The 26,463-nt window shown below is 50.0% G+C and overlaps 1 protein-coding gene and 1 long non-coding RNA gene across 3 annotated transcripts in view; one reads left to right on the plus strand and one right to left on the minus strand.

The window, feature by feature from the left end:
* The first annotated feature begins 8,681 nt into the window (after window positions 1-8,681).
* COL7A1 (collagen type VII alpha 1 chain) overlaps window positions 8,682-26,463 on the plus strand; it is a 57,887-nt gene continuing 40,105 nt past the window's right edge. Inside the window, exons 1-25 of one of the 2 annotated variants that reach the window (XM_072652019.1) lie at window positions 8,682-8,898; window positions 9,650-9,732; window positions 10,430-10,610; window positions 10,839-10,998; window positions 12,802-12,895; window positions 12,998-13,159; window positions 18,079-18,242; window positions 18,337-18,466; window positions 18,729-18,845; window positions 18,994-19,140; window positions 19,288-19,404; window positions 19,770-19,919; window positions 20,114-20,248; window positions 20,536-20,682; window positions 20,879-21,004; window positions 21,201-21,344; window positions 21,521-21,640; window positions 21,855-21,998; window positions 22,208-22,333; window positions 22,619-22,765; window positions 22,888-23,010; window positions 23,696-23,848; window positions 24,338-24,472; window positions 24,893-25,039; window positions 25,273-25,409. In XM_072652019.1, coding sequence (XP_072508120.1) covers window positions 8,885-8,898; window positions 9,650-9,732; window positions 10,430-10,610; window positions 10,839-10,998; window positions 12,802-12,895; window positions 12,998-13,159; window positions 18,079-18,242; window positions 18,337-18,466; window positions 18,729-18,845; window positions 18,994-19,140; window positions 19,288-19,404; window positions 19,770-19,919; window positions 20,114-20,248; window positions 20,536-20,682; window positions 20,879-21,004; window positions 21,201-21,344; window positions 21,521-21,640; window positions 21,855-21,998; window positions 22,208-22,333; window positions 22,619-22,765; window positions 22,888-23,010; window positions 23,696-23,848; window positions 24,338-24,472; window positions 24,893-25,039; window positions 25,273-25,409 — 3,303 coding nt within the window. In that variant the 5' untranslated portion in view covers window positions 8,682-8,884. The remainder of the gene's footprint in view (window positions 8,899-9,649; window positions 9,733-10,429; window positions 10,611-10,838; window positions 10,999-12,801; window positions 12,896-12,997; window positions 13,160-18,078; window positions 18,243-18,336; window positions 18,467-18,728; window positions 18,846-18,993; window positions 19,141-19,287; window positions 19,405-19,769; window positions 19,920-20,113; window positions 20,249-20,535; window positions 20,683-20,878; window positions 21,005-21,200; window positions 21,345-21,520; window positions 21,641-21,854; window positions 21,999-22,207; window positions 22,334-22,618; window positions 22,766-22,887; window positions 23,011-23,695; window positions 23,849-24,337; window positions 24,473-24,892; window positions 25,040-25,272; window positions 25,410-26,463) is intronic. The other variant, XM_072652030.1, reaches the window with a different exon arrangement.
* On the minus strand, window positions 21,666-22,894 carry LOC140532895 (uncharacterized). The gene is made up of 2 exons (XR_011976726.1): window positions 22,770-22,894; window positions 21,666-22,311 (listed from the first exon to the last, which is right to left on the minus strand). It is a non-coding gene; the product is annotated as an uncharacterized lncRNA (long non-coding RNA).

Here is a 26,463-nt window from a genome sequence, read left to right on the forward strand (position 1 = left end):
CCACATGCCTGGCCCTGGGAGCAGTCTCTGCAATCTACATTTGGGCTGCTGAGTGTGGAGAGGAGAGGGCACTGCAGAGAGGAATTGATTTCTCCAGCGGGTACAGAGAAACCTTTTCTTCTCCCTTCTGCCTCCTGTTTCACCAGTTTTATTTGACTCCTATAGCCCCAAGCTGTGTTTTTCCACTTGGTTTCCAAGTATCGTCTGGACAAGGGGTATAAAAAAAGTCCTTCTCCTGTGAGAGAAAATGAAGCTGAGTCAGAGCAGTCAGAAACAGCCTGGTGAGCTCAGCAGGGCCCGGGCAGGGCTGGGGTTCTGAGCCCCTCTCCCCTCAGGGTTCATGTCTGAACATTCTGCGTGTAAGAGGCATGTTAGGAGCTGTGTAGCCTGTCACGTCATCCCTGAACTTGAAGCTGTCAGGCTGCAGGGCTGGGGCCCTTCACTGCATTCACTTTTTATATCCCTCTAGAACCAACAAACAGAGGCTTGAGGGGCAGAGGCTCCCTGTCCCGTCAAATGGAAGAGGCAGGGGCATAGGGCAGTGCTAGCCTCTGATCCAAGTCCAATCCTAGAGAGGCACTTTGGCTGATGTTTGTTCTCTCATGTAGGGTAGAGACCCTAGACATCGTCCCCTGATAGATAAGAGGGAAGAGGATGCCCTTAGGGGGTCTCATCTCTGGGGCTTTCTCCCACTCTTTCCCTTGAAGCCGGCTAACCGTGATCCTCTCTTTTGCTTTTCTTCCTGTTTCTTACTCCTAGGTCATGTGTGTTCAGGTAACCTGGTGTAGTGAAATGGGAACTACATTTGGGGTCAGGAGACCTGGATTCAAATCTCAGCTCTGCTACTTAAGACTATAACCTTGGGCAAGTCAATTCCTTTCAAGCCCAAACTTTCTTCATCCATTAAAATGAGAGCATTAGATGAGCCCTCTTACATCTCTAAATCCTAGGATCATTGTCACTGGCTGACAAGCCTTATTCCCAGCTCTTTCCCCTCTTGTCCCAAAACTTCTTAGTTTCAGTAAGGTGGATTCATTGTGCTTTCCTTCTTTTCTTTGCCTCAGAGTAACCTCGTGCTACCTGTTCAATGTATTTATATGCCAAATGTTAATATACCAAAATATTAATATTCTTCCTTCCCTAGAAAGCCTACCTAGATAGCCTTTCCAAGTATAGATGGTAGGATTTCAGTATGATAAATCCCCATTTTGAGACATGGAGAAGAGTGGTTGATAAGGTGATAACCTTGAGTGCCTTGTTTCTTACTCTTGTGTGAATACCATTCTGGAATGGGGTTATAGCACCCCTCTTTTGATTGCTCATGGTTCAGGGGAAGAAAATCTCTTGGACATCTTCCCCTGCCCTTGAGGAGCTCTTATCATGGTTAAGAAAGCAACACACCCACCCACAACACAATAGGTAATTGTGTTGGACCCAGGAATTCTGAGTTGGGGGAGCTTTGTAGCCTAAATTAATTAGTGGCTTAGTCTTGGAAGACTTCCAAACAGAGATGGGACCTCAGTGGGGCTTTGGAAGATGTGTGGGAGTTGAATATTCAGAAGGGAGAACATTACACGTGGAGACAATGGCATGAGGCAATAAGGCATCTTATTCCACTTTAGAATAATTGTTAGGAGATTGTCAAGGTGATGTCTCCCTAAAACTTCCCCCCACTGGATCTAGATCTGCCCTCTGAAAGCAATAAAATGCCTAATTAGCATGCAAGGACACCAAGGAGACCAGCAGACCAGGAGTGGAACATCTCTGTTAGGAAGTCATGGGAGATAAAGTCTATAAAAGTTGAGTCATAGAATCTCAGAGCTGAAAGGGTTAGCCTGACCCATCCTGGAAACTGGTCTACTCCCTTTACAACATCCCTGACCAGTGGTCTTTCAAACTCAGCTTGGACCTTCCAGTAATGAGCTCACTACTTCCCAAGGCAACTCCATTCTGCTTTTGGACAACTGATGGTTAGGAAGTTATTATTTACATAAATCTGCCTCTCTCAAGCTTCTCCTTATTGTTCTGAGTTTTTTCCTTTGACAACAGGTAGAACTACCCTAATGCCTATTCCACCTGATAGGTTGTAAGTCCTTGAAGACCGACATCATGTTTTCCTTATTACCTCGTCTTCTTTTCAGTCTAAACACCACCACTTCATTCACCTTTACTTGTACGACATTGCTTACATGCCCCTTCTCATCTGGGTGACTCTATCAGCTCACTTCAGTTGTCAGTGTCCCTGCCAAAATGTGGTTCTCAGCTCTGGACAGAGGATTTCAGAGCTCGTCTGACCAGGGCAGAGAACAGCAGAGCTCTCACTGCTTCTGAACCTTGAAACCTAAGAGCACATAAGAGGTTTTGGCTGCCACATCATAGCGCTGACTCATGGATAAGCTTTTGTTCATTAACTCCATCCCCCAGGCTGTTTTTACGTTAGTTGCCCTCTAACCAGGTCTTTTTTTTTTTTTTGATATAATTATTTTTCAATTAACATAAATTTGTTTTCTCTCGCTTCCATTTCCCCCCATTGAAAAAAAGAAAAAAAAACCCTAGCTATAAATATGAATAGTGAAATAGAAGAGATTGACACATTGACCACATCCAAAAAATTATTAATCAGGTCTTCACCTAGTACTTGATTTTTTTTGTAACCTAACTTTGGTAACGTCAAAGCTTTTCCTCTAACTTTAGAATTATCCCTACTAAATTTAATTTATTTTAAATTCACTCCATCACTTCAATTTGGCATTCTTTTTGGAACCTGAATCATCCAACATATGCTTATGAAATGTACTGGCATAGCTAGAACTATATTTTCAACCGAATCAATGACGATAACATTGAAACCTAGACCCAAACCCTATGATATATTACTAGAGATCACCCTCCAGGCTGACTCTGTGAATTAATGAATACTCTAATTAATTAATGAATATATTGCCAGTTATGAGTCTAATTTTACAATTTTTCAACCCACTTCTCTCCGTTCTGTGATAAAAGTACAGTGATGGTTTGTCTAAAGTCTTCTTGAAATCCAAGCATCCTGTGTTTATAATATTCCTCTCATTTAGTAATCTATTAATCTCGTCAAGACAGGAGATAAAGTTAATTTGGCATGATTTATTGTTAGTGAGCCTATATTGGGTCCCAGTAATCACTGCTTTCTTTGGTAAGTATTGAACAATCATTTGCCAAATTCATTAGGGGATTTGGAGATTGAACTGGTGGAGATGGATTCCTGCTTCTCATGCCTTTGAGTCAGGACAACGTTTACCTGTCTCCAGTCCTGTGGCACCTTTATGCTGCTTGTATTTGTATCCCCACTTCTTAGCCCAGTGCCTGACAGATGGTAAACATGCCATGAATGCTGGTTGTCTGTCTTGCCTGTTTTCAAAGGTCCCAGACAGATCTTCTTAGAATGTAATTCATTTGGACCTTTAACTTAGAGCAGGCAGCTCCATACTCTCTTCTCACCTCACTGAGTACCTTGAACTTCAACTCTTGTTTCACTGTTTTGGTCCTGTCCTTTCTAAGTCTAAATATGATGCTCCCTAGTGGCAGGGGGGGTGGGGAAAGAGGGAAACAAGTCAAATAATAATTATATAGATACTTCTACCTTCCCGTTCTTGTCCATTATCATCATCCCAGCTACTTCTGAGCAATAGGGCTATCCTTTGTGAGCCTTTCTCTTGTACACAATGTAATTGCTCATATCTCCAAGCCCAGGGTGCTGGGAGGAGAGTTCAAGACGACCAGAGTGTGAGTGACATGGTCTGGAAGGAGCCCGGAAATAACCAATGTGTGGTTGGTCATTCAGCTTTTGCTTAGAAACCTTTAGTGAAGGGGAGTTTGCTACCTCCAAAGGCAGCTTATTAGAAGTTTTTCCTTACAACAAGCAGAAATAAACGAGGAACAAGAAGGTTCCTTGAACTCTCCTTCTTCCTTTCCCTTTCTCATGTCACCTTCTTCTCACACTGATCCTAGGTCTGCCCTCTGGAGCCAAGAACAAGCCTCTTCCATATAGCAACCCTTCGAATATTTTAAGTCATTGATCATACTATATAAATGATAGCAGTTACTATTATCATCTCCCATATTGTGTCCTTTTTCAAGGGGACTCAGTCCAAGGATTACAGTTCTAGGAAGTCTTGGTGTTGATTCAGGGGTGGAGTTTGTTTTAAAGTTCCCAAACCTCTGCTGTGTATGGGGTGTCCCTGGACTCTCTTGTCATCCTCTAATGTTTTGAGTTTGGGGCAGCGAGAGACTCAAAGAGACACCTCTGAGGCTACTGGAAGAAGCTGCCTATTCTGTCCCTACAACTCCCCAGAACATCTGCTCCTTGAACTTGGTGCCAGAGTGGATTGGGGGGAAGAGGAAGCACTTCCCTTTAGGCTCCATGGATGACTTGGGCCACAGGGGGTGCCAGATGTCTCAGCCTCTGAGGTCAAGCTCCCAGGACCTCTGCAGAGCACAGCCCCGGGCCAGTGACTCACTGAGACTTTGGGTTGGCATCAGAATGCTCAGTGTCGGGGTTGGGGAACAGCTGGCAGTCAGGACTCTGGGTAGGACAAGCATCCCTGGGCCTGGTTTGGAGGGTGGTATAAGACTGGAGACCAAGGCAGACCTGGGGATATTTAGTTTGGAGAAGAGATGACATGGAAGACATGACCAAGGTCTTCAAGTATTTGAAGGGCTGTCATGTGAAAGAGGGATTCCGTTTGTTCAGGCATGCTTAGAGAGGCAAATTTTAGCCTCTATATGAAGAAAGGCTTCCCCACAACCAGAATGGACCTGAAGTAGAATGGGATACCTTGGGAACCAGTCTTCTACTGGATGCTGAAGGACCTCTTGTCAGCAATACTATTAGAGGAGATTCCTGCCTGCTCAGGTTCTGTTTGTTTGTGAGGTTCGGTGATTCCATGGTGGGGTTCTGAACTTGGACCCAGATCTGGCCCTCTTAAGGCAGCCAGGAAACTGAGCATTTTTAGGGATTATGCATTCAGGTCCTTAATATGACCTATGTACTTATCCCCTTTCTATTCCGTATATTGCTTTGGCACTGCAAGAGAAAAGGAAGCTGGGGGAGGGGAAGGAGTTGGTAGCCAATTCAACAGAAGCAGCTCCATTCCCTCCTCCCCCACCATCTGCCTGACATCACCATCCTTACCCCACCCTTGGGAAGAAGGAGGAAGAAGTAGTGGTTGCTGGCCCTGCCCCCCTTCTTTGGGTCTGGACAGAATGGGTACTTCAACATCTCTTGTCTCAGACTAAAGAGATTTTGTGCCTCCAGACCTGGCTCTGTGCCACTGCCCCCTACCCTTTTCCCTGAAGTTGCGTGTGGGTCTGGAAGATATGGGCTTGAGGCCCAGGCATAGAGAAGCACAGGCAGGTGATGGCAGGCGGAGAGCAGCCATCTCCAGGTGGCAGTTGGGCAGGTGCTGACTTGTGTCTGCGGGCTCCCTGGCAGGGAAGGCTCCAGTGGCTTCCCCAGCACAACCTTTGTCCCCCAGAAGCTGTGGATTCTGGGGGAGTTGGGGCCAGCACTCCAACAAGCTTACCCCCTCCCCCAGCAGGCTTGGAGTGGGCTCTTTGCCAGACAGAAGCAGCTTCCCTTGGCATGAACATCCCACCACTCCTTCCCCTAGTCTGGGAGGGACAGAATTGTGTAGTGGAAAAAGTGTAGGAATTTGGAGATAGAGGAGCAGGGATTGAATCTGCCTCTGCTCCCTAGAACCTATATAATCCAAGACTAGATAGAATCAGTAGGACTGGACCAGTGATTCAATGCCTGAGACCAGCAGTGGAGGAGCCATAGATTGGGGGGTGGGGTTCCAAGCCTAGGTGGCTGGGAGGATGGCTGGACCTGTGGATGGGTTTCCTGAAGTAAGGGTGTATGGGGAAAGGAGCTGGTTCTTTTATGGGTGCTGGTAGATCATCCAGAAGAGGCCCACCAGGCAAGTGGACTCCTTGACTAAGAGCTTAGTGAGATGTCAGGACTGGAGAGAGATGGGAATGTCTTGGCACCAGAGCTATGGATAGGAATGGAAAAAGCCTGGAGGCCCTCGACCCAGTTAAGGCCCTGCTCTTAATCATAGTAATCAACACCACACATATGCAATGTATGGGTATAAGTCTACATATACATATGTGCATCATGCATATTATACAGATAATGTACAAATAACTAAAATAGTATGCTTTTTCAAGTTTGCAAAGTCTTTATATACATCTCTTATTTGATCCTCATGACAACTCTGTGAGGTAGTTATTACCTTTATGTACATTTTACAGAAAAGGAAACTGAGTCACAGAGAATAAGTGCCAATGTCAAACAGCCAGTAAAGATGTGAAGTAGGATTTTGACCGGTTGCATGCTGGCTGAGTGACCTTGGGCAAGTGACTCTTACTGTCGATCTCAGTTTTTCCCTTTATAAAAGGAACAGGTTTAGACTGGATGACCTTTCACTTCCTGTCCTAGCTCTGATATTGTTATCCAGATTCTAACGTCCCTCCTAACTCTGACAGTCTATGTTCCAAGGGCCCTTCCAATTCTGATATCTATGAAATAAGGGGGAATAAGAAGAGGTGAAATTCTAAAAAGTCTCTTCTGTGTAGAGGCATGGAAAGATACAGAGATGAGTGTATGGCTGACCTGGAGATTGGGACTAATTTGATTTGAATCAGGCCTTTTTAAGGGTAGCCTGGGGCTCCCTGCGCTGGAAGTCCCTCCATATGCGCCACCACCCCAGATGGGCTGCTTCTGGGTGGATTCCTTTGTAGTGAGCTGTCCTTGTGGGTGGTCCATCCCTTTTACATCTGGGAAGGGTGATTCCCTCACACACACACCCCCCTCCTTTATCCCTCTGCCTCCTCTAGAGGCACAGCTGGATGGCATCCCTTGTCTGGAAAGAGCTGAGGGGAACCATAGGATGAGGACTGGGGTGCACATGTATGTTATTATATGTGGGCATGTGAACACTCATGTATACAACTTTGTTCATACATTTCCCTCACATGAGAAGCTGGCTTCTGAGAGCCCTGTCTTCCATGGGGCCTCCACACCAGGATTCCTGGCTCAGTTCTATCTGTCTGAGGGTGGGCAGACAGCCACAGGTCTTTCAGGGAAGGGTGGGTCTGCAAGATTGCCAGGTGTCCAAGGTAGTTTCTAGACTCTCCCCTCAAACTCCATCAGTGCCAACTCCTAAGGTGAGTCAGAGGCTCAGTCTTCATACTAGAGAATGGATGTTTCTCACTAGCCTGAAGCTCCAGCTAGGAATCTTCTCTCCTCCCTCTCCCCCAAAGGTTACCCCTTCCCCCCTTCCTGTGTCTGAGAAGGGAAAAGGTTGCCTGCCTCTAGGCCTTGTCTGCGGTTGTTTCTTTGTGACTAGGGGGAGGAGGGCACTGGATGTGAGTCACCTCCAGCTGTAGCCTCTCTCCCTCCTGAAACTATCCCACAAGATACAAATGCCCTGCTCTCTTTGGGGCCCCTATCTTCCTCCCAGTCCATCTGCCAGGGAACAACGGCAGCCAAGAACCGCTTCCCCATGCCCTTCATAAGATCACAGAGCAAAAGGGACCTTAGAGGCCATCTTGTCCAAGGTGTTAGGCCCAGAAAAGTTAATAGGAAAACTGGGGTTAAATTCAGGTCCTCCTCAGAGCCCAAATCTCTCAATCTCCACTGGACCATGTTGGCACTGCATGAGTTCCAACTATTTACTCGGTCATAATAGTAACAATGTTAACAGTAATACCTGATATTTCTATAAAGTGAAATTCCATTATACAGATGGGAAAACTGACGATCAGATGAAGCAACCTAGTGTCACCTGGCTAGCAAGGGGTGGAGTCAGGCCTGGAACCCAAGTCTGCTGATCTCAAGCCTCCTGATGAGTAGGACTGCAAAGGAGATAGGAGCAGGTCTAGCTTTTATAGTCACGGACCCTGAGGTCTGTTTGTAGGGGGCAGGGCATTGCCCGGTCAGTGGGTCAGAGAGCAGGAAGGTTTCCCTTCTGTGGGAGGTGAGGGTGAGAATATGTGGGCTCTCGGAGGAGGGAGACGTCCCTGGGCTGGGGGAGGGTTAGAGAGCAAGGAGAAGAAAACCAGGGAAGCTTCTTGGAGATGGTGGGTTGGAACTGGACTTGAAATGCTTGAGCATTTGAGGGGAGGGATCCTGGGGTCTGGAAGGGACTCCATTTAGTCTGTTTTAGGCTAACTCCCTCGTTTCTCAGAGAAGGAAGCTGCATTCCCAGGGGAGACACATGCTGAGCCTAAGAAAACCTAGGGAGTAGTACGTTGCGGAGCTAGGATTCGAACCCAGGCCCTCCGACAGCCTCCACTCTCTACCCCTCACCCCACCCCAATCCAGGTCTCTTTCCATTTCACCGATGGAGTCTGGGGTAGGGAGAATTTGGGGACAGGGGGAGCGCAGGTGGGGCGCCGCATTCCGCACCTTAGTCTCTGACTTCCGAGGGGCAAATTTCTGACCCAATCCGTGGGGGCGGGGCTGGGGGGGAGGGGGCGTGGTTGGAGGGGGCGTGATGACTGCGGTCCGGGGAGGGGAGCCCCAGATCTCCTGCCCCTGCCCGGGCCGGCCCGGGGCAGGAAGGGGTGTGGAGAGGGGAACCCAGGTCCCTCCCCGGGCGGCGGCTAGGACGGGATTTGTCCAAGGGAAGGAGCAGGGCGGTGTTGGGCGGGGGGCCGGCCTTCTCCTCCCCGCCCCTGCCCCGCCCCGCGGGATCTCGGGGACTTTTCTCCAGCGGAGAGAGGCGGCGGGGGCAGCCGGAGGACGGAGCTGGGGCAGCCGGAGGACGCAGCTGGGGCAGCCGGAGGACGGAGCTGGGGCAGCCGGAGGACGCAGCTGGTCCCGCTGAGTCCTGGACAGATGGACAGCTCCAGGTAACCGCGCAGACCTGGGGGGTGGGTTTGGAGAAGAGAGTGGAACTCAGTTTCCCCCTCTTTACTCCCCAGGCGGCCGCCCGGAATTTGACTGCAGGGTGTTGGGGCTGCTCATCCAACTCACCCCTGTTCCTCCCGAGACTTTCCCCTCCACCCCCACTCCTAGTGATTCTCCCGGAGAAAAACCTCCCAGGGAGAGACGCCGGGAAACTTCCCCAGAGAAAGAGAGAGCCCCTTTTGGAGGAGGACTCTGAGATGTGCCCACGCATAGTCCTCCTTCCCCTCCTCCTCAGCTAGAGAGAAACCTCTAGAAGTCTACCCCCACCTCCTGATTGCTTTCTCGTGCTTCTCCTGGCACCCCGAGTCTCCCAACCTCTTCCCCCACCTCAAGAAAACCCTTCACTTCGCAGTGTGAGATCGGTGGGTGGTCAGGGGTCCGGTCCACATCCTTCCTGCCTCTTCCCTCTGATGCTGGCTCCTCTGGGGCGTGAATCCCTCTCCCAAACCTTTTGCTAGGGAATCTGAGGGGAGGGATGGGCCGTGCCATTACCTGGCCTTCCTCCTCTAACACGTCAAACACAAACCAGATGTGGCAGGGACAGGGCTGCTGAAGAGATCTTAGGGGCTATGTCGTTCAATCCCTTCATTTCATAGAGGCAGAAAGAGGAGGCCGAGACGGGAAGTGTTTTTCTCCTGGTGAGGGTCTGTTAGAAAGCACCCTGATCCCTCCGATCCAATGTTGCCTCCCCAGGATGAAGCCCTGGTTCCTGTTCACTGTCCAGGTCCTCGGAGTATTGTTGATGCCAGTGAAAGGACAGGGGGAGAGAGGTCGAGGTATGGACAGACCTCAAAACCGTGTTCCTCCAGCCTGAGTCCCTAAGCTCCACTAATATCTAAATTCCCCTAAATCTTTCATGAACTTGAGACTTCTCAAACTGCCTTCCCCACAGGCCTGGGAGGAGGTGAGGGATCCACCCCCAAACATACAGCTCCAGCCCAACCCCAGCCCCAGGTCCCTGTTATTCTCTGTTCAAGTTTCAGGTCCTAATTTTTATATATGCAGATAAATCCATGTCCTCCATAGGAGAGACCTTAAATGGGACGGGATTGGGGCAGAGTGCTGGTACCCTGGGGAGGGAGGGGGGGACAACACCATTGAAGTGGTACCTCCAGGTACCTCCCTACCTAGGACCTATGTCCTCCATGTTTTGTTTATTTTCATGTCTTGTGCCTACTGTGATTCCTGTCTTTCAAAGTTCTGTGATCTATATTCCTTCATGTATCCATTAAGACCTAAGGCACATGTCCCCAGTGATCCATAGCTCCCACTGACCCAAATCCTCCATGTCTTGTGCTCCTGAATCCTGTGTCCTGAGTCCCCTTATGTTTCTCTGTGCTCCTCTATGAACCATATACTCCACATCCTTTGTTCCCAGTCATCTTCCATGCCCCACCTGTCCAAGTCTCATGTGTTCCTGAAGCCACCGATTGGTATCCCCTGAGTCCTATGAGCTTATGTCCCTACCCCTAGTGACCTGCACCAACCTCTATGCTGCTGACATCGTCTTCCTGCTGGATGGATCCTCCTCCATTGGCCGAAACAACTTTCGAGAAGTCCGGGCCTTCATGGAGGGGCTGGTGCTTCCCTTCACTGAGGTCGTAGGGGCTTCTGGTGTCCGCTTCAGTGTGGTGCAGTACAGTGATGACCCACGGTGAGGGCTGGGCCACCTAGGATCTTCACAGATTCCCTGAAACTCCTAACATTCCCCCAACATCTGCTAGGACTCCTAAGATTCTCAGAGACTTGTTTGACACTCTTAGAAACTCCCAGAGACTCCTAGATACCTTGAGACTCCACTTCCATAATGAGCCTTCAGAGACTCATAGAAGCCTCCCTTCCTTAGTGGACCCCTTTCTCCTCCTTTCCCTCTGCCTCCAAGGACTGAGTTTGGCCTGGATACCTATGGTTCTGGTAATGATGTGATCCAAGCAGTTCGGGAGCTCTCCTACAAGGGAGGAAACACTCGTACCGGGGCTGGATTTCGACATGTTGCAGACCATATCTTTCTGTCTCGCCTTGCCCGGCCTGGTGTCCCCAAGGTGAGCCTTACCCTAGCCCTCCCCCCAATTTTTACACTTCCAATCTCTGTTTCAGGTCTCTTCACTTCTTAGAGTTCCTCCCATCCTCCCAAATCTGACCTTGTCCTGGTTCCTGAACCATATTCTTCTCCATATATTACAACCTTATATTTGATGCCTATGGTCCCACCCTCAACCTTACCCCTTCCCCTACCAAAGGAGTCTCATCTCCTGATGTGGGTGATGCTGACTCTTGAAACTGGTTTGGCACTATCTTGGCAATCTGGCTTCTGACCTCATCACTTGACTGAAACTACTGTCTCCAAAAGTATCAACAATTCTTTAATTAACCAGTTTAATGATCTTTTTTCAAGTCTCATCCTCATTGGCCTTGCTGTATGTAACATTTGGTACTTGGCCACCCTTTCCTCCTGAAGACTCCCTTCCCTTTGGGTCTTTGTGACACTGGTCTCTTGGTTCTCCTCCTACCTGGCAACTTCTTCAACTCCTTTGCAGGATCATTATCCATACTGTGCCCTTACCTCTGGTCTATCCCAAGGTCCTCTCCTGGGCCCTCTTCTCTCTCTACACTCTCTCACTTGGAGACCTCATCCATATCCATTGGATTAGTTATCTCTATGCAGATGATCTACATATCTATCTATCTGTCTGTCTGTCTGTCTATCACTATAGAGAGATACAGATCTGTAGATCCCAGATTTATATATCTAGCCTCAGTCTCTTTCTTGAACTTCAGTTCCACATCACCAACTGCCTGCTAGATATTTCCAACTAGATATACCACAAGTATCTGAAACTCAGTGTTTTCAAAACAGAATTCATTACTTTCCCCTCAAACCCACTGCTTTTCTCAACTTCACTATTTCTGTCATTGTTCCAGCCACTCAAGTTCAAGACTTCAGAGTCAGCCTTGACCCCTGGCACTCTCTCACCCCACATACCCAACCAGTTGGAAGTCTTGTCAGTTCTGATCCTACAATATCCCTTTTAGGTGGTTGGGAGGAGAGGACCCCTGGGTGATTTAGGGAGTCTGTGTCTGTTCCTTCTCTCTACTCACAGAGCCACTACCCTAATTCAAGCCCTTATCCCTTCTCTCCTGGATTATTACAATAGCCTCCTAATTGTCTTCTTGCCCCAAACCATCCTCCACACAAATGGCAAAGTAATTTTCCTAAATCACAAGCCTGACCATGTCATTCTCCTCCTCAGTGAACTCCTGAGGCCTCTTTTATTTCTAGGATCCAATACAAACTCCTTTCTTTAGCATCTGAAATTCTTTACGATCTGGCCCCAACGCACCTTTCCAGCCTTATTATACATTACTCCTCTAGTGCAGCCGAAGTGGTGCTCTTACATTCCTTACTCACCACACTCTCCCTCTCGCCTCTGTGCCCTTGCCAGCCCTCCAGTCTGGGATGCCCTCAGCCTGCTTCTTAGAATCTCTGTTTAAAATTCAGCTCAAGTACCATCTTCTACATGAAGCCTTTCTTGACCTCTCTCAATACTAGTGCTGCCTTGCAAATGTTCCTGTATACACTTTGTATATATTTTATGTTCGCATATCTGTGTATCATCTCAGTAGGCTATAAATTCTATAGGGGCAAGTACTGTTTCATTTTTATCTTTGAATACCTAGTGCCTAGTCCAGTGGCTGGTATGTAATAGGTGACCCCACCTACCCTTGGCCTCATTAGCCTCTACATACAAAGCTATTTCTATCCCTTCACCTTTTACCTGCCTGACTCCAATCACCCCCCCCTCCCCTCCCACCAAATCCCTGATTCTCCCTACCTCTGCTTCTAGGTCTGCATTCTCATCACTGATGGGAAGTCTCAGGACCAGGTGGAATCTGCAGCTCAGAGGTTGAAGGGGCAGGGAGTGAAGGTGTTTGCAGTGGGTGAGTAGGGCTGTAGAGATTGTTGGGGGACACCGGGGGAGGGGTACAGGGCTGCTGAAGTGACATTTTCCCTCCGGATGCCCTGTACCCTCCCCCGCCCAGGGATCAAGAATGCTGACCAGGGAGAGCTTCGACGGGCAGCTTCAGAGCCACCAGATGTCTTCTTCTACTTTGTCAACGACTTTAGCATCCTCAGTACGCTGCTACCTCTTGTGTCCCGTCGAGTCTGCACCACCACAGGGGGCACCCCCCAGATCTTGCCCCGTGAGTGCCCCTGTCTGGGATCCCCCCATGCTCCAGGACCTCCCTGGTCCCCACTAAATTACCCAGGGGCTCTCTCTTCTCTACCACCAGGATTACCCTCTTCTCTCTGCCCCCAAACACATTCCACACTTCAATGGAGAGAGTCTTGGGAGGAGAATGAGGAAGGGACCAAGGCTTCATGGCTTGTTCTTCAACTTGAACACAACAAATATTATTATTCTGTGCCTACTGTGAGCAGAGCACTGGGCTTGCTCAGTCTCAGGGCAGGTACAAAGTTTAGATTAGATGGAAGCTGATCGTGTGGTAGGGAGGTAATCCACAAACATGAAGAACTACAGTGTAGAATCCTCCAGAAGCATTACATTCCAGGCTGGCGACTCCAGTCTCCAGATTTCTCCACTTATAGAAGGAGAATGATGTTTACAGGACCTGACCCACAGGGCTCAGAACTTAGATCTGTTCCTGAGAATCATAGAGTTAAATCTGAAAGGGACCTTTGAGGTCATCTAGTCCTTTTGCAGATGAGCAAACAGAGTCCCAGAGAACAGTGACTTGACCAAGGTCACACAGGTGGTCAAGTCTCAGAGCTGGAGTTAGAGCCCAGATACTCGGACTCCAAATCCATTCTTTTCCATCATACCGTAGGAACCCTTTCCCCTTCTGGGTCTGTTTCCTCATTTGAGTTGGACTAATATAGATTTCCACTCCTTAACTACCTGGGTGATCCTGGGGAAATCACTTAACCTCTCAGGCCTCAGTTTTCTTGTCTGTAAAATAAGAGGGTTGGATTAGGTGATCTCGTTCTAGGTCGATGATGCTTAAATGAAAGGTAAGATTTCAAGAACATCTCAGTAGTGGAGTGGGTAGAATGCTGGGCTTGAAGTCAGGAAGACTCATCTTTCTGAGTTCAAATCTGGCCTCAAACACTTACTAGCTGTGTGACCCTGGATAAATCACTTAACCCTGTTTGCCTCAGTTTACTCAACTGTAAAGTGATCTGGAGAAGAAAATGACAAGTCACTCCAGTATCTTTGCCAAGAAAACTTCAGATGGGCTCCCAGAGAGTTGAACACAACTGAAATGACTGAAAAACAACAAAGATTTCAAGGGGCAAAGAGGGAATAAAAGGCATTCCAGGCATAGGGGACAGCCTTGGTGAAGGCACATAGGTAGGATCCTGAGGGATATGTACAAGGGGTGGGGAATAGTCCAGTCTTACTAGGAAATGGTGCCTGGAGTGAATAATAAGAGGTAAGAGGTAAGGAGAGTGTGTGTTTCCTTTCCTTCTTTGTTGCCGAAGAAGACCATGCCATCAGAGAAATAATGACATGACTTGCACTTTGTTTTGAGAGAGGGAGGGCTGTGCAGGTCACCAGCCTCACTTCTCCTCCAGAGCCATCTGAATCCATTGATCAGATATTCATCAGGATGACTGGAGATGACCCAGGATGAGGCAATTGGGGTTAAGTGACTTGCCCAAGGTCACACAGCTAGTGAGTGTCAAGTGTCTGAGGTGAGATTTGTGTTCAGGTGCTCCTGACTCCTGCACTGGTATTCTACCCACTGCACCACCTAGCTGCAAGCTTGTAGTATGTTTGAAATCCAGGTGGAGGCATTGGAAGTTTATTTAGGAGTCCATAGAGAGCCACTGAAGATTTCTGTGTAAAGAAGTGACATGATCAGATCTGTGTGGTGGGGAGATTATTCAGGTAGCGTGTGCAGGATGGATTGACGTGGGGGAGAGGAAAGGCAGCAATGACCCATTGGGAGGCCTCTGCAGTTGTCTAGGCAGATATTGACAAGGACTTGTGCCGGGGTGATAGGAGCCAGAATAGAGGGGAGAAAGATGCTGCGGAGATGGACACCTCTAAGCTGAGTTACTCATTGGAACTGAGTGGTGAGGAGAGAGAAGAACCAAATAGAGCTCAGGAACAGGGGAGACCTGATGAATGACGGTGCTGTAGGCCGGGAGAGTGCAGTAAGGAGAAGAAGTAGGCTTAGGGGAAAAGATGAGGTGCTCCACTTTGGACATGGTAGATCTGAGGTGCTTTTGGAATATCCTGGTAAGTAGTGGGTGATATGGGATGTCTGAAACTCGGGTTTGGGAGCTGTCTACAAAGAGGCAGTAGTGCAAGTCATGGGAGGGAATGAGACTGTCATCAAGGGAGAGTGGAAAGAGAAGGAAAAGAAGGCCAAGGGCAGAGTCGTGGGGAACAGCTGCCTTAGAGGTTGGGAAAAGGAGGAAACAGGGAGAGACGCAGGAGGAGAGCCAGGAGCACGTGTAGTCTCTGCAGCCAAGGAAAGAGAGCGTGCAGCAGGAGAGGGGTGGTTAGCAAGAGATGCAGATAGAGCATAATGAGGACTGGAAGATGGGCTGAGGGGTAGCAACTCGTACATCCTCCGTGATGTCAGAAAGAGCGTGTTCCCGAGGGCTGAGGTGCCAAAGTCAGGATGCAGGGGCTGGAGGAAGGAATGACTACTGAGGCAGTGAACGTAAGTGAAATCCTTCTGGGAAGAAGAGAGATGGGCCGGTAGTTGGAGGAGAGTGGTAAGGTAAGGGAGAAGTTGTTTTTAGGATTGGGGAGGTCTGAAATGGAATGGAGGTGGTGGAAAAGGTGGGGCTGATGAAGATACAGATAAAAGAGAACAGCTGAAGATGGTGGAGGCAAGTGCAAATGGATTGAGGGCCCAGGGAAAGGGATTAGCTTTAGTGAGGAGTAGGGATACCTCTGAGAAGATGATGATGCTTAGAAGTAGAGGTCTAGAGCTAGAGAGTCATCCAAGTGAACTTAGGATTGTCTCTTCCCCTTTGGGGGCCCATTTCCTTTTCCTACTTTCCTTCTAATTTCTAACTCTGAGATCCTGTGGTTCTCAGATCCTCTGACCTGATGTATAAACAGTTCTACCCCTTTCTGATCTGCAGGACCTTCCTTTGGGCCCCAGCTCTTGGAGGTTAAAAAGGCAGTGTAGTATAGTGTGGTGTAGTGACAAGAGTATGGGCTTGGAGTTAGGAGAGACTTGAGTCTGAGCTTCAACTCTGACACGTTATAACTGTATGACCTTGGAGAAGTCACTTAACCTGTGGTGGGGTTTTTTTTTTTGGCCTCAGTTTTCTTATCTGTAAAATGCGCATAATAATACTTGTACTGTCAGACTGACAGGGTTGTGGCTTATAAAATATGGGATAAAGTATTATAGAAATGGAAACTATTATCTTGCAGTAAGTGAGTAAGGTGGTAGATATGAGAGATGCTGAGGAGGTAGAGTTGCCCATATTTGGCAGCTGTGGAAGGTGAGAGAAAGGGAAGAATCAGCTGATTTGAAGAGTTCAGGCCTGAGGGTCTGGGGAGGTAGATGGGTCTTCCCAACCGAACCAGGGAAGTAAGGAGTCAGAAGGGTTGCTTTAGGAGGAAAATCACAAGTTCTGTTTTGGACGCTAATTGAAATGACGACTGGACAACCCGGTGATGTCCAGCAACTCTGTCCCTGGCCTCGACTATTTCAATAGCTTTCTTGGTGGTTCAAATCTCTCCCCACAAATGCAAAAGTTAATCTCCTAAAGTGCTAGAGTGCATCCCTCACCTCCTCAATAAACTCCAGGGGCTCCTCTTTGCCTCTGAGCTCAAATAGAGATTCCTCTGTTTAGCTTTTAAAGCTTGTCCCAATTTACCTTCCCAACCTTATTACACACTCCTCTCCGTTTCGCCTAGTCTGTGGTCCAGCCATCCTGGTTTTCTTGCTGTTCATCACACGTGCCATACTTCATTCCCCATCTCTGTTCCTCTGCAGTGGCTGTCCTCCAACTCTGACATGTGATCCTACCTCTGCCTCATGAAATCCCTTGTTCCTTTCAAAATTCTGCTCAAGCCATACCTTGTCCATGAAGTGTTTGCTGATTTCCTCAGCAGCTAGTATCCTCTCTCTCACTCCCCCCAAAAACACCTTCTGGTTTATGTCCTTATTTATATATATTTTCTCTCTTTCTACCCCCTCAAGAATATAAGCTCTTTGAAGGCAGGGATTATTTCATTTTTGATTTTGTATCCCCAGGGCCTAGCTCAGTGGCCTGGCACATAGCTGTAAATCCTTGTTGATTTATTGACTTATCAATTCAGGAAAGAGATTGGAGCTGGGTATTTATAGATTTGGGAGTCATCTGTATGATGATTGTGTGATGATAATGGAACCTGGAGAAGCAGATGAAGTCACTAAGAGAGTATAGAGAATGGCAGGGGGCACAGGACAGAGGTTTAGAGGTTGAAAAGAGGATGGAGAACCAGTGGAGACTGAGGAGGGGGTCAAGCAAATAAGAAATAACTTCGAGAGAGGAGTGTCACAGGAGCCAGCAGGAGAGAGCATTAAGGAGAAGGGGAGGGTGACCAACAAGGAAAAAAGACTGAGAAAGGGTGGAAACTGTGTGGATGAGCCTTTCAATGGAGCATGAAGAGGAGACAGAAGATGCTAACTTGAGAGGATGGCAGTCATGCATGGAGCTAGGGTGACTCCAAGGAGGGGAGCTTCTGCCTTGAACTATGAGAGAAAGGGTGGCCTAATGAGAAACAACAACACTGTACCAAAAGTTATGAAAACTGGGTTCAAATCCCAGGTCTGATCCTTAGGAGTGTAGGATTTAGAGCAGAGATGGACCTTAGAGATCATCCTATTTCCTCATTTTGCAGATGAGGAAATGGAGGCTCCCCCAGGATGATTGACTTGCTCAAGACTTTAGGCCCAGCTCTCTTGCCATCATATCTGAGGCTTCTTCAATTCAAGGCAGTTGCCGTTTTTTTGTCCTGCGTTTGAATGGCATTCTACTCCTTGACATTGACCTCTGGACATGTCTACCAGTCACTTTGGGGATTAGGTGAGGGTACTTTCTACCATGGTTCTCACAGAAGGTGCCCTCTGTCTCTCTGCAGCAGAGGGTCTCCCCTCCGGTCCCCGAGATCTGGTGCTATCACAGGCAAGCAGTGAATCCCTCTTGGCTGAATGGACAGCAGCTAGTGGTCCTGTGGTCAGCTACAAGGTCCAGTATGTCCCTCTTACTGGGCTAGGACAGCCTATGCCTGACCAGCGACAGGAGGTAAGGAGCAAAGAGAAGTGAAGGCTTGGGAGCAGCCAGAGGACCCAGAGGCAGAGGAACAGTCAATATTGAATCCTGTGTTCCCTGGGAGCAGGTGACTGTGCCAGCAGGGGAGACAAGAGTCCGGCTGCAGGGTTTGCGACCACAGACTGAATACCAGGTGACGGTGGTTGCCCAGTATGCCAACAGTGTTGGGGAGGCCGTGAGTGGGACTGCCCAGACAGGTGAGTGATATCTCTTGCTGATTTCCCCAGGGGGTCCCCCAAGGCTTCTTAACTCCTCCCTCAGTCTGGGACTATGACTGACCCTCATATTCTCCCTTATTCCCATAGCCTGTGCCTGCTTCTCCTAGGACTCCTTTATATCCACTGATTCCCCCATCCCCCATCCTGGGGTTTCCTACTTTTGATGTCACCTGTACAAACCAGCCCTCTGATCCCCTGCCCTTGCCACCTTCCACTGTGAGTGACCCTTTGCCTTTCACAGTTGCACTGGAGGGGCCCATGATCTCCATCCAGAATGCCACAGCCTACACCCTCCTGGTGGCTTGGCGGGCTGTGGCTGGAGCCAGTGGTTATCGAGTGACTTGGAGAAGTTTAGAGAGTAAGATGGAGGGGTATCAGGGAATCTGGGGGATCCCTGACATACTGTGCTGTGAATATTCTCTTCCTTGTGTCTCAGTCATGCTCTCTCCTACCCCAGCCTCTTATTCCCCCTTTTCTTCCATTGAGTATATCCATACCTCCCCCAGGTGGATCCTCCCAGCAACTGGACATTGGCCGGGGCCAATCATCTGCCCTTCTAAAGGGCCTGAGCCCAGACTCAGAATACGTGGTGACTGTGACCCCTCTACATGGCCGGATGCCAGGGCCCTCTGCTTCACTGACGGCCCGAACAGGTGAGGTTGTAAAGAGGTCTCTATTATCAGGGTTAAGGGGCTCTACTTTTGGCTAGGCCAGGAGCCTTTGAGGGAAGGGGGGACCTAGACTTTGTTGGGAGGTCTAATGTTCATTGAGGTGCTGAACTTTCCTGTGTCCTTGGCCAGAGCTGGGCATCACTCAGAACTTACAAACGGTCATCTTGGGCCCCACATCCATCCAAGTATTCTGGACCCATATTCCTGAGGCCCAGGGCTACAGGCTGGAGTGGAGACGAGTGAGCGGTTAGTGAGGGATGGGGAGGGGGGAGAGCGGAACAGGGGGGCATCTGGGCCTGGACCATAACTATTCCATTCACCCCATCTGACGTCATCCTTCTCAGAGTCTCAGTCTTTTGACTGGTTCTGAATATGAGGGAGAGACACAGACCTTGCCATCAGGGACTCTCTCTGAGGGGGCTCAGGGACCACTCTGAAGGAGAAGAAATAGCCATTATCCTCTGTGAGCCCCTGATGTGAGGAAGAGATACATATATCCCTTGTCTTAAGGGAGGTCCCAGTCCAAGGGGAACATTTAGCAGCTGTGGGTCCCTGGAATTTGTGAAAAAAGGTCAACTTTGGTGTTTAGGCCTCTGAATCTACCTTGCCAGGCTCGGAGCCAACACAGTCAGTAGTGCTGTCCACAGATGTGACCAGTTACCAGCTTCAGGGGCTGCAGCCAGGCACTGAGTACCTGCTCACACTCTATACCCTGTATGAGGGGCGTGAAGTTGCTACACCTGCTACCATCTCTCAGACTGGTGAGCTTGGTGGGCACTGGGTAAGACAGGTATAAGGAGGTATAAGGAGAGATCCTGGGTGAGCCCAGGGTGAGGACACAGCAAAGAGAGGCCCAGTGTGTGGGGGGTCAATGATACTCTTGGTAGGGAAGGTTCCTATTAGGGCCAAGTGGGAAGGACTCTGGATTCCAAAAGACTTCTCTACTCCCACCTAGTGCTGGAACCTGCCCTGGGCCGAGTGTCTGATTTACGAATAACTGAATCGTCCCCATCCAGGCGACTGGTTAGGGTGGTCTGGAGCTCTGTGCCTGGGGCCTCTGGCTACCGTTTTGTGGTACGCAACACACAAGGTGAGTGGGGGATGTTTTTCCATCGCCTTGGGGACTGGAGACATTTGCTCACTGTCTCCTCAGTCAGGGATCTCCTCCTCCAAGTCTAGCCTTCTTCCCTCTAGGGAGCCGTCTCAGAATGATTTCCCCCTCCCCCACTATTCCTAGGGATCCAGAAAGATATATGCAGGCCCTCACTTGTTCTATCCTTGTGCCCATATTTCTATACAGGGATAGTCTCTGTCCCATTACCTGTGTCTCTGTCCCCTTGTCCCTGTATCTATACCTTACTTCCTCTGGTTCCCTAGATGGCTCTGAGAAGACACAGAGGCTTCCTGCTGACCAGACAAGCTTTGAGCTGGACAGAGTCCAGCCTGGTGTGAGCTATGTAGTGCGTGTGTCGGCCCTGGCAGGAAGCCGGGAAGGCCCTGCTGGCATCCTCACTGTTCGGCTTGGTGAGGCTGGGATATGTGGATGTTTGCCCTCCAAGGGCTGCTAAAACTTCTGGGGTAGCTGTGCCTCTGATGAGGGGAGAAGGGCTCTGTTAGCCTGAGAAGCTTGGGAGTGGTAGCTATAGTCATGAAGTGGGCAAACGTGTGAGGAGCGAGTGGGAGGGAGTGTCTCAGGTTGGTCCTTGCTCTGCTCATACAGACCCTGAGCCCTTGTCCAGAGTTCCCAGACTTCGAGTGGTAGCATCGGAACCCGGCCGGGTCCAGGTTTCCTGGGGCCCAGTGCCTGGAGCTAGTGGTTACCGGTTAAGCTGGCGACTGAGAGATGGTTAGTTGGGAAGAGTCAGTGGGGGTGAGAGGGGCTCAAGGGCAGGGCAGGGTGGGAGGGCATTGGCTCATTCTGAGGGTGAGGGGACAGGGAAAGGAGGGAGACTAGAGACCTGTAGGGGACCATGGGGTGGGCAAGGTTGGTCAGACCACAAAGAGGAACATCTCCAAATGGATTCATCCCTCTTTGGATGCAGGCCAAGAGTCTTCCAGGACCCTGCCAGCAGACACCACATCCTTTGACATCAGAGGGCTGCGGCCAGGGGCCACGTACCAAGTTTCAGTGTTTGCTCTACGGGGGGCTGACCAGGGTCCCCCCTCAGTCACCACCATCCTCACAGGTGAGACCCTGACCCCTTCCCCCTGGACTCTTCCTCCTCGCCTTCCCCAAATGCCCCAGTGGTCCCCACCCACTTAAAACTCTTCTTGTGCTTCCCCTGGTCTTCTCCCAAGACCTCTTTCTAGCTACCACTAATGCTTTCTCAGACTCCCCAGTCCACCCCCTTGTTTCCCCCAGACTCTCCAGGATCCGTCACTGGTCTTCGGGTGACTCATGCTGGGAGCTCCTTTGTCAGGATCACCTGGACGGGCATCCCAGGAGCCACAAGCTATAGGATCTCTTGGCATTCAGGCAGAGGTACAGGTTTGAGTGGGGTAGAGAGTGTTAGGCAGGGCCCTGTATTTGTGGGTCAGTGAGTGTTCAACAAGGTTACTGCAATGGGGGTCATCCAGGGAGTATGGAGATCCCTGTCCCACCCCACTAGCGTGGGGGCACTCAATGTCTGATTGGGGTTGGAGAGGGAGGAATCCTTTATGGAGAGTGCTGCTGGAATGTACTGTTGGTCTCCCAGGGCCAGAACAATCCCAGCTAGTCCCTGGGGAAGCTTCAACAGCCAAACTGGACGGGCTGGAGTCAAACACAGACTACACAGTGAGAGTGACAGCCCTGGTGGGCAGCTTGGAAGGGGCAGCTGCTTCTGTGGCTGTGAGGACAGGTAAGCTGGTTCCAGTCTGTCTCTTGGATTATTATTAACTGACCAGCCTCTCCCCAGACTGACTGAGGTTTTCTTCAGTGACTGATTGATTATGCCACATCTCAGACTGGTCACTTCTGGACTGATGAGCCAGATCAGGATTGATTACCCTTAACCCCCCTTTTGAACTGTGTCTTCATGCTCTGTGACTTGGGTCCTTTGTCCCCCAGCCCCAGAGCCTGTGGGTGCTGTGTCCAGGCTGCAGATCCTTGACTCGTCCAGTGACGTTGTCCGAGTCACCTGGGTGGGAGTGCCTGGTGCCACATCCTACAGGCTGGTGTGGGGAAGAAGAGACGGTATGACCCCAAACCCACGGGCAGCCATCTCCTCCTGCCCAGACCCTGCTTCGCCGACGCTCCGTGCTTCACCCATCCCTGATCCCCTTCATTGACCCTAGAACCCCACCGCGCAAAGATCCCTCCTCCCAAACCCTCCCGCCCTTTAATGATCTATGGCGAGTCTTTGTCATTCCCGCTTCTTGGCCACGCGTGCCTGCGTCACTCCCACCCCATGCCCCTGTCCCCCACGTCCCTGCTCCTCCCCCATCCTGCTGCTGTCCTCTTGTCCTTGCCCCTCCACAGGTGGCCCAGAGAGTAGCCGCATGCTCCCGGGAGACACAGACTCAGCTGAGATTGGCGGCCTGGAGGGAGGCATCAGTTACACCGTCCGAGTGACAGCGCTGATAGGGAACCGCGAGGGGGCGCCCGTGAGCCTCGTAGTGACCACACGTACGGCCTGGAAGGGCCCCCTGGAGGGGGCGGGTCCTCCGGGAGATGGGCGGGGATTGGGGCGGGGCCTGAGTCCGGGCTGGCCGGCTGAGCCTCCCTCCTCCCTCTCCCTTTGCCTGCAGCGCCGGTGACTCCTGCTGCCCCCGGCTCAGTTAGACTCGTGCAGAGCGAGGAGCGGGCGCTGCGCCTGGCGTGGGACCCTGTGCCCGGGGCCGGCGGCTTCCGGCTCCGCTGGCGGCCTGAAGGTGAGGGGGCGTGCGAGGCAGGACCGCCCCCCCCAGCTCCTGGGGGCGGGGCTCAGGAGTGGAGCCCCGCCCCGCCCCTTTGTCTGCCCCGCCCCTTCATCTGCCCCCGCCCCTTTGTCTGCCCCGCCCCTTCATCTGCCCCCGCCCCTTCGTCTGCCCTTCTCCGTCACCTTCCCTCTCCATCGTGTCTTCTGCTCTTTCGTTTCCCACCTCTCCTCATCTCCCCCATCTCTTTCTTCCCTGTCTCCGGTCCTTTCTGTCTGTCTTTCTTTTTTCCTTCTTTCGTTTGTTTCTTTGTTTCTTAGTTTGTTTCTTTGTTTCCTTCTTTGTTTCTTTGTTTCCTTCTCTTCTTTCCGTCTCCTGGTCGCTCCATCCTCCATCTTCCACCTCTTTTCTGGGCATAGTGAACAGAGATCTGGGCCTGGAGCCGGGAGGACCAGAGATCAAACCCCACCTTAGACTCTCTCTAGCAGTGTGACCCTGAGCAAGTCACTTAACATCTGTCTGCCTCAGTTTTCTCATCTGTAAAATGAGGATAATTGTAACACCTACCTACCAGGGTTGCTGACAGGACCAAATGAGGTAGTAATTGTAACAACTCAGTACAGTATAAATGTTATCTTCTCCATCTGCTCCCATCTCCCCATCTCCTACTTCTCTGCCCTCTTCCCCAATTCTCTTCTAGGCGGCCCAGAGCAGTCCAGGGTCCTGAGCCCAGAAGTCAACCGCTATGACCTGGTAGGGCTGGAGCCAGGGACGCTGTACTATGTGACCCTGAGCACTTTGGGTCCTTCTGGATCAGGGGAGAGCCCCCCACTGACTCTATCTGCCCGAACCGGTAAGAGCCTGACACCTGGGATCCCTTTTCTCAGGTTGGGACTTGTTTCTAGGCCAGCATCTCCTTCTCTCTGTGGTCCCTGAACCAAACACCACACCCTCTCTTTTGGGGCAGTCACCTTGATCCTAGGCAGCCTGTTGTAGTAGAAAGATGCCTGTGTGGGGAATCAGGAATCCTGGGTTCTATTGTCAGTTTTGTATGACCCTAAGTTGTCCTATCCCCACTCTGACCCTTAATGGAGGTGTGATCTCTGAGGTCCCTTCCACCTTTATCACTTTAGATCCTCTGACTCTCCCTTCTCCTCCCTAAGAAGGGTTCTCCAGGACATTAATGCCCCATGCCTCTTTCTCTCCCAACCCCTTCTGCTGCCTTCTGTCTTGGAATATTTCCTTGTGATCAATATTATTCAAGTACTGTATCTCCCCTTCAGAGACACCATCCCTATCTCCATTCACTTCCATGTATATTGACTCCTGGCTCTGCCCACAGGGCCTCCCTCCCTCCTTACCACTGACCTTCGTATTGTGGAGACCTCCCTTGATTCAGTGACATTGGCCTGGACGCCAGTGCCAGGGTCATCCAGCTACATCCTGTCTTGGAGACCACTTCCAGGCTCTGGCCACAGTAAGAGTGCCTGGCAATGAGTGGGCTGGAGGGACTCTTCAGCGTTGGTGTGGGGGGAGAGGCAAAGACTTAGGCCCTACCCCTCTCTCCATCAGCAGTAAATTCTCTTGGGGGATTATATATTTGAGTAGAGTGTTCCCAGCACCATGTTGAGAGGAAGTCTCCAGATCCTTTGTGGGTGAAAAGTTCTAGGATTGTTTGTATAATATGGGGATCCTAAGGACATTTGGGACTTTTGCAAGCTGGGGTGCCATGTGTGTACCTGGGATTTTATGAGGGGGCCTTAAAAATCTAGGAGAGGTTTTGGAGCTGTCTAGTGGCAAGAGTCCATTGTGTATTGGTGAGGCCATGCCACTCATACTTAATCTTTACATCTCCTTTACATCCGTTATATCTCCTCTTTCTTTTCTACCTTGGTAGCTGCTCCTGGGTCCCAGCAGATACTTCCAGGCTCCCTGAACTCCCAGAGAGTGTCAGGGCTGGAACCTGGTGTCTCCTACACCTTTTCCTTAACACCTGTCCAAGGAAGTAACCGAGGTCCTGAGGTTTCACTCACTCAGCATCCTGGTAAAGAGATCACAGGGCAAGCATTTGGGGTGGATGTGGAGCTAGGGGGATTGTTGGAGGATAGATCTACTGGGTATCAGTGGCCAGTGAGATTCCACATAGAGTGATATTAAGGACTGAGGGAGCCAGATCTGCTAGGTGGGAGTGATGGGTGACACCAAGAGGAGCCAGTGATCATGGGAAGCATACTGATAGTACCACTGGGGACACCTTCTCCCCTCTCCTGCCTGCAGGGTGCCCAAATGGCAAGGCAGATGTTGTGTTCCTGATCCATGCCACTAGGGACAATGAGCATCACTCAGATGTTGTGAAGTCTGCCCTCAGCCGCTTGGTATCTGCCCTGGGGCCACTTGGGCCAGATGCTATGCAGGTATTTCCTTGTCCTCTGCGCCAGCCCCAGATACCAATCAGGATTCCAGAGGAAGACATTTCACCTGTAGAGGAGCCCTGCACCTGGATGCTTGCCCCAATTCTGACTTTTCTCTCTTTTCAGAAATTTCTCCCTTCCCCCTGTATCCAGCTCATTCTGTTCCTGTTCCCAGATCCCTGATTGACACAGTCACAGAAAATAGGCTATCAGGTCTAGGGGGGATCTTCTAGGGATCGCATCTATTCTCCTTATGTTATAAATAGAGAAACTGAGGTTCTAAGTGTGCAGGTATCTTCTCCATAGTCACATAGCTAGGGAGAGGCAGAACTGGGAACCCAGATTTCCAGTTCCCAGGCCAAGGCTCTTCCAGTGACATCATGGAATCTTTATTGATCAGACTTCATTCATTTATAAGTATAGGCTAGCATTCCTTAGGTAACTTGTATGGAGACAGTCCTGGCCTGCAGGTCAGAGAACCGAGGTTCTGGTTCTAGACCTGCTGTTTCCTGAGTTCCCTTGGCTAGTCTCTGTCCTTCCTGAATCTTAATCTCTCCATCTGTGAAATGTTCTCTGAAGTTCTTTCTAGTCCTGTGAGACTGTGGTTCTCTGATTCCAAATTTATTATAGATTTAAAACCTCTTGTATTCTCTATTGTCATTTCCCTTTCCAATCATGAGTTCCCGGTGTAGGGTCTACCTGGCCTTACTGTTATCACTCACTGACGTTACTTCGACCCTGGGTCCTAGGCTGAATTCTTGTATTCAGCCCCTTGGTTCCTGAAAATGGTAGGATTTCTTCCTGATTGGGCCGCTTTCCAGTCATCATCATCAAGCCGTCATCATCAAAGGAAGTAATGTAAAGTACTTAGCACAGTGCCTGGTATACAGTTGGCACTTAATAAATGCTTATTTCCTTCCCAGCTTCAGCTAGCTTTCATCAGTCTACTTCTGTCACCTCCAGGCTACAAGTCAGCTTCTGAGTCCAGTGAACTTGGGCCACTCAGTCCACATCTCTAACATTTTATCCTATGTTTTTTCTGTTACCATTCTGAACT

This window comes from Notamacropus eugenii, chromosome 1 (genome assembly GCF_028372415.1).
Source record: "Notamacropus eugenii isolate mMacEug1 chromosome 1, mMacEug1.pri_v2, whole genome shotgun sequence".
Lineage (NCBI taxonomy): Eukaryota > Metazoa > Chordata > Mammalia > Diprotodontia > Macropodidae > Notamacropus > Notamacropus eugenii.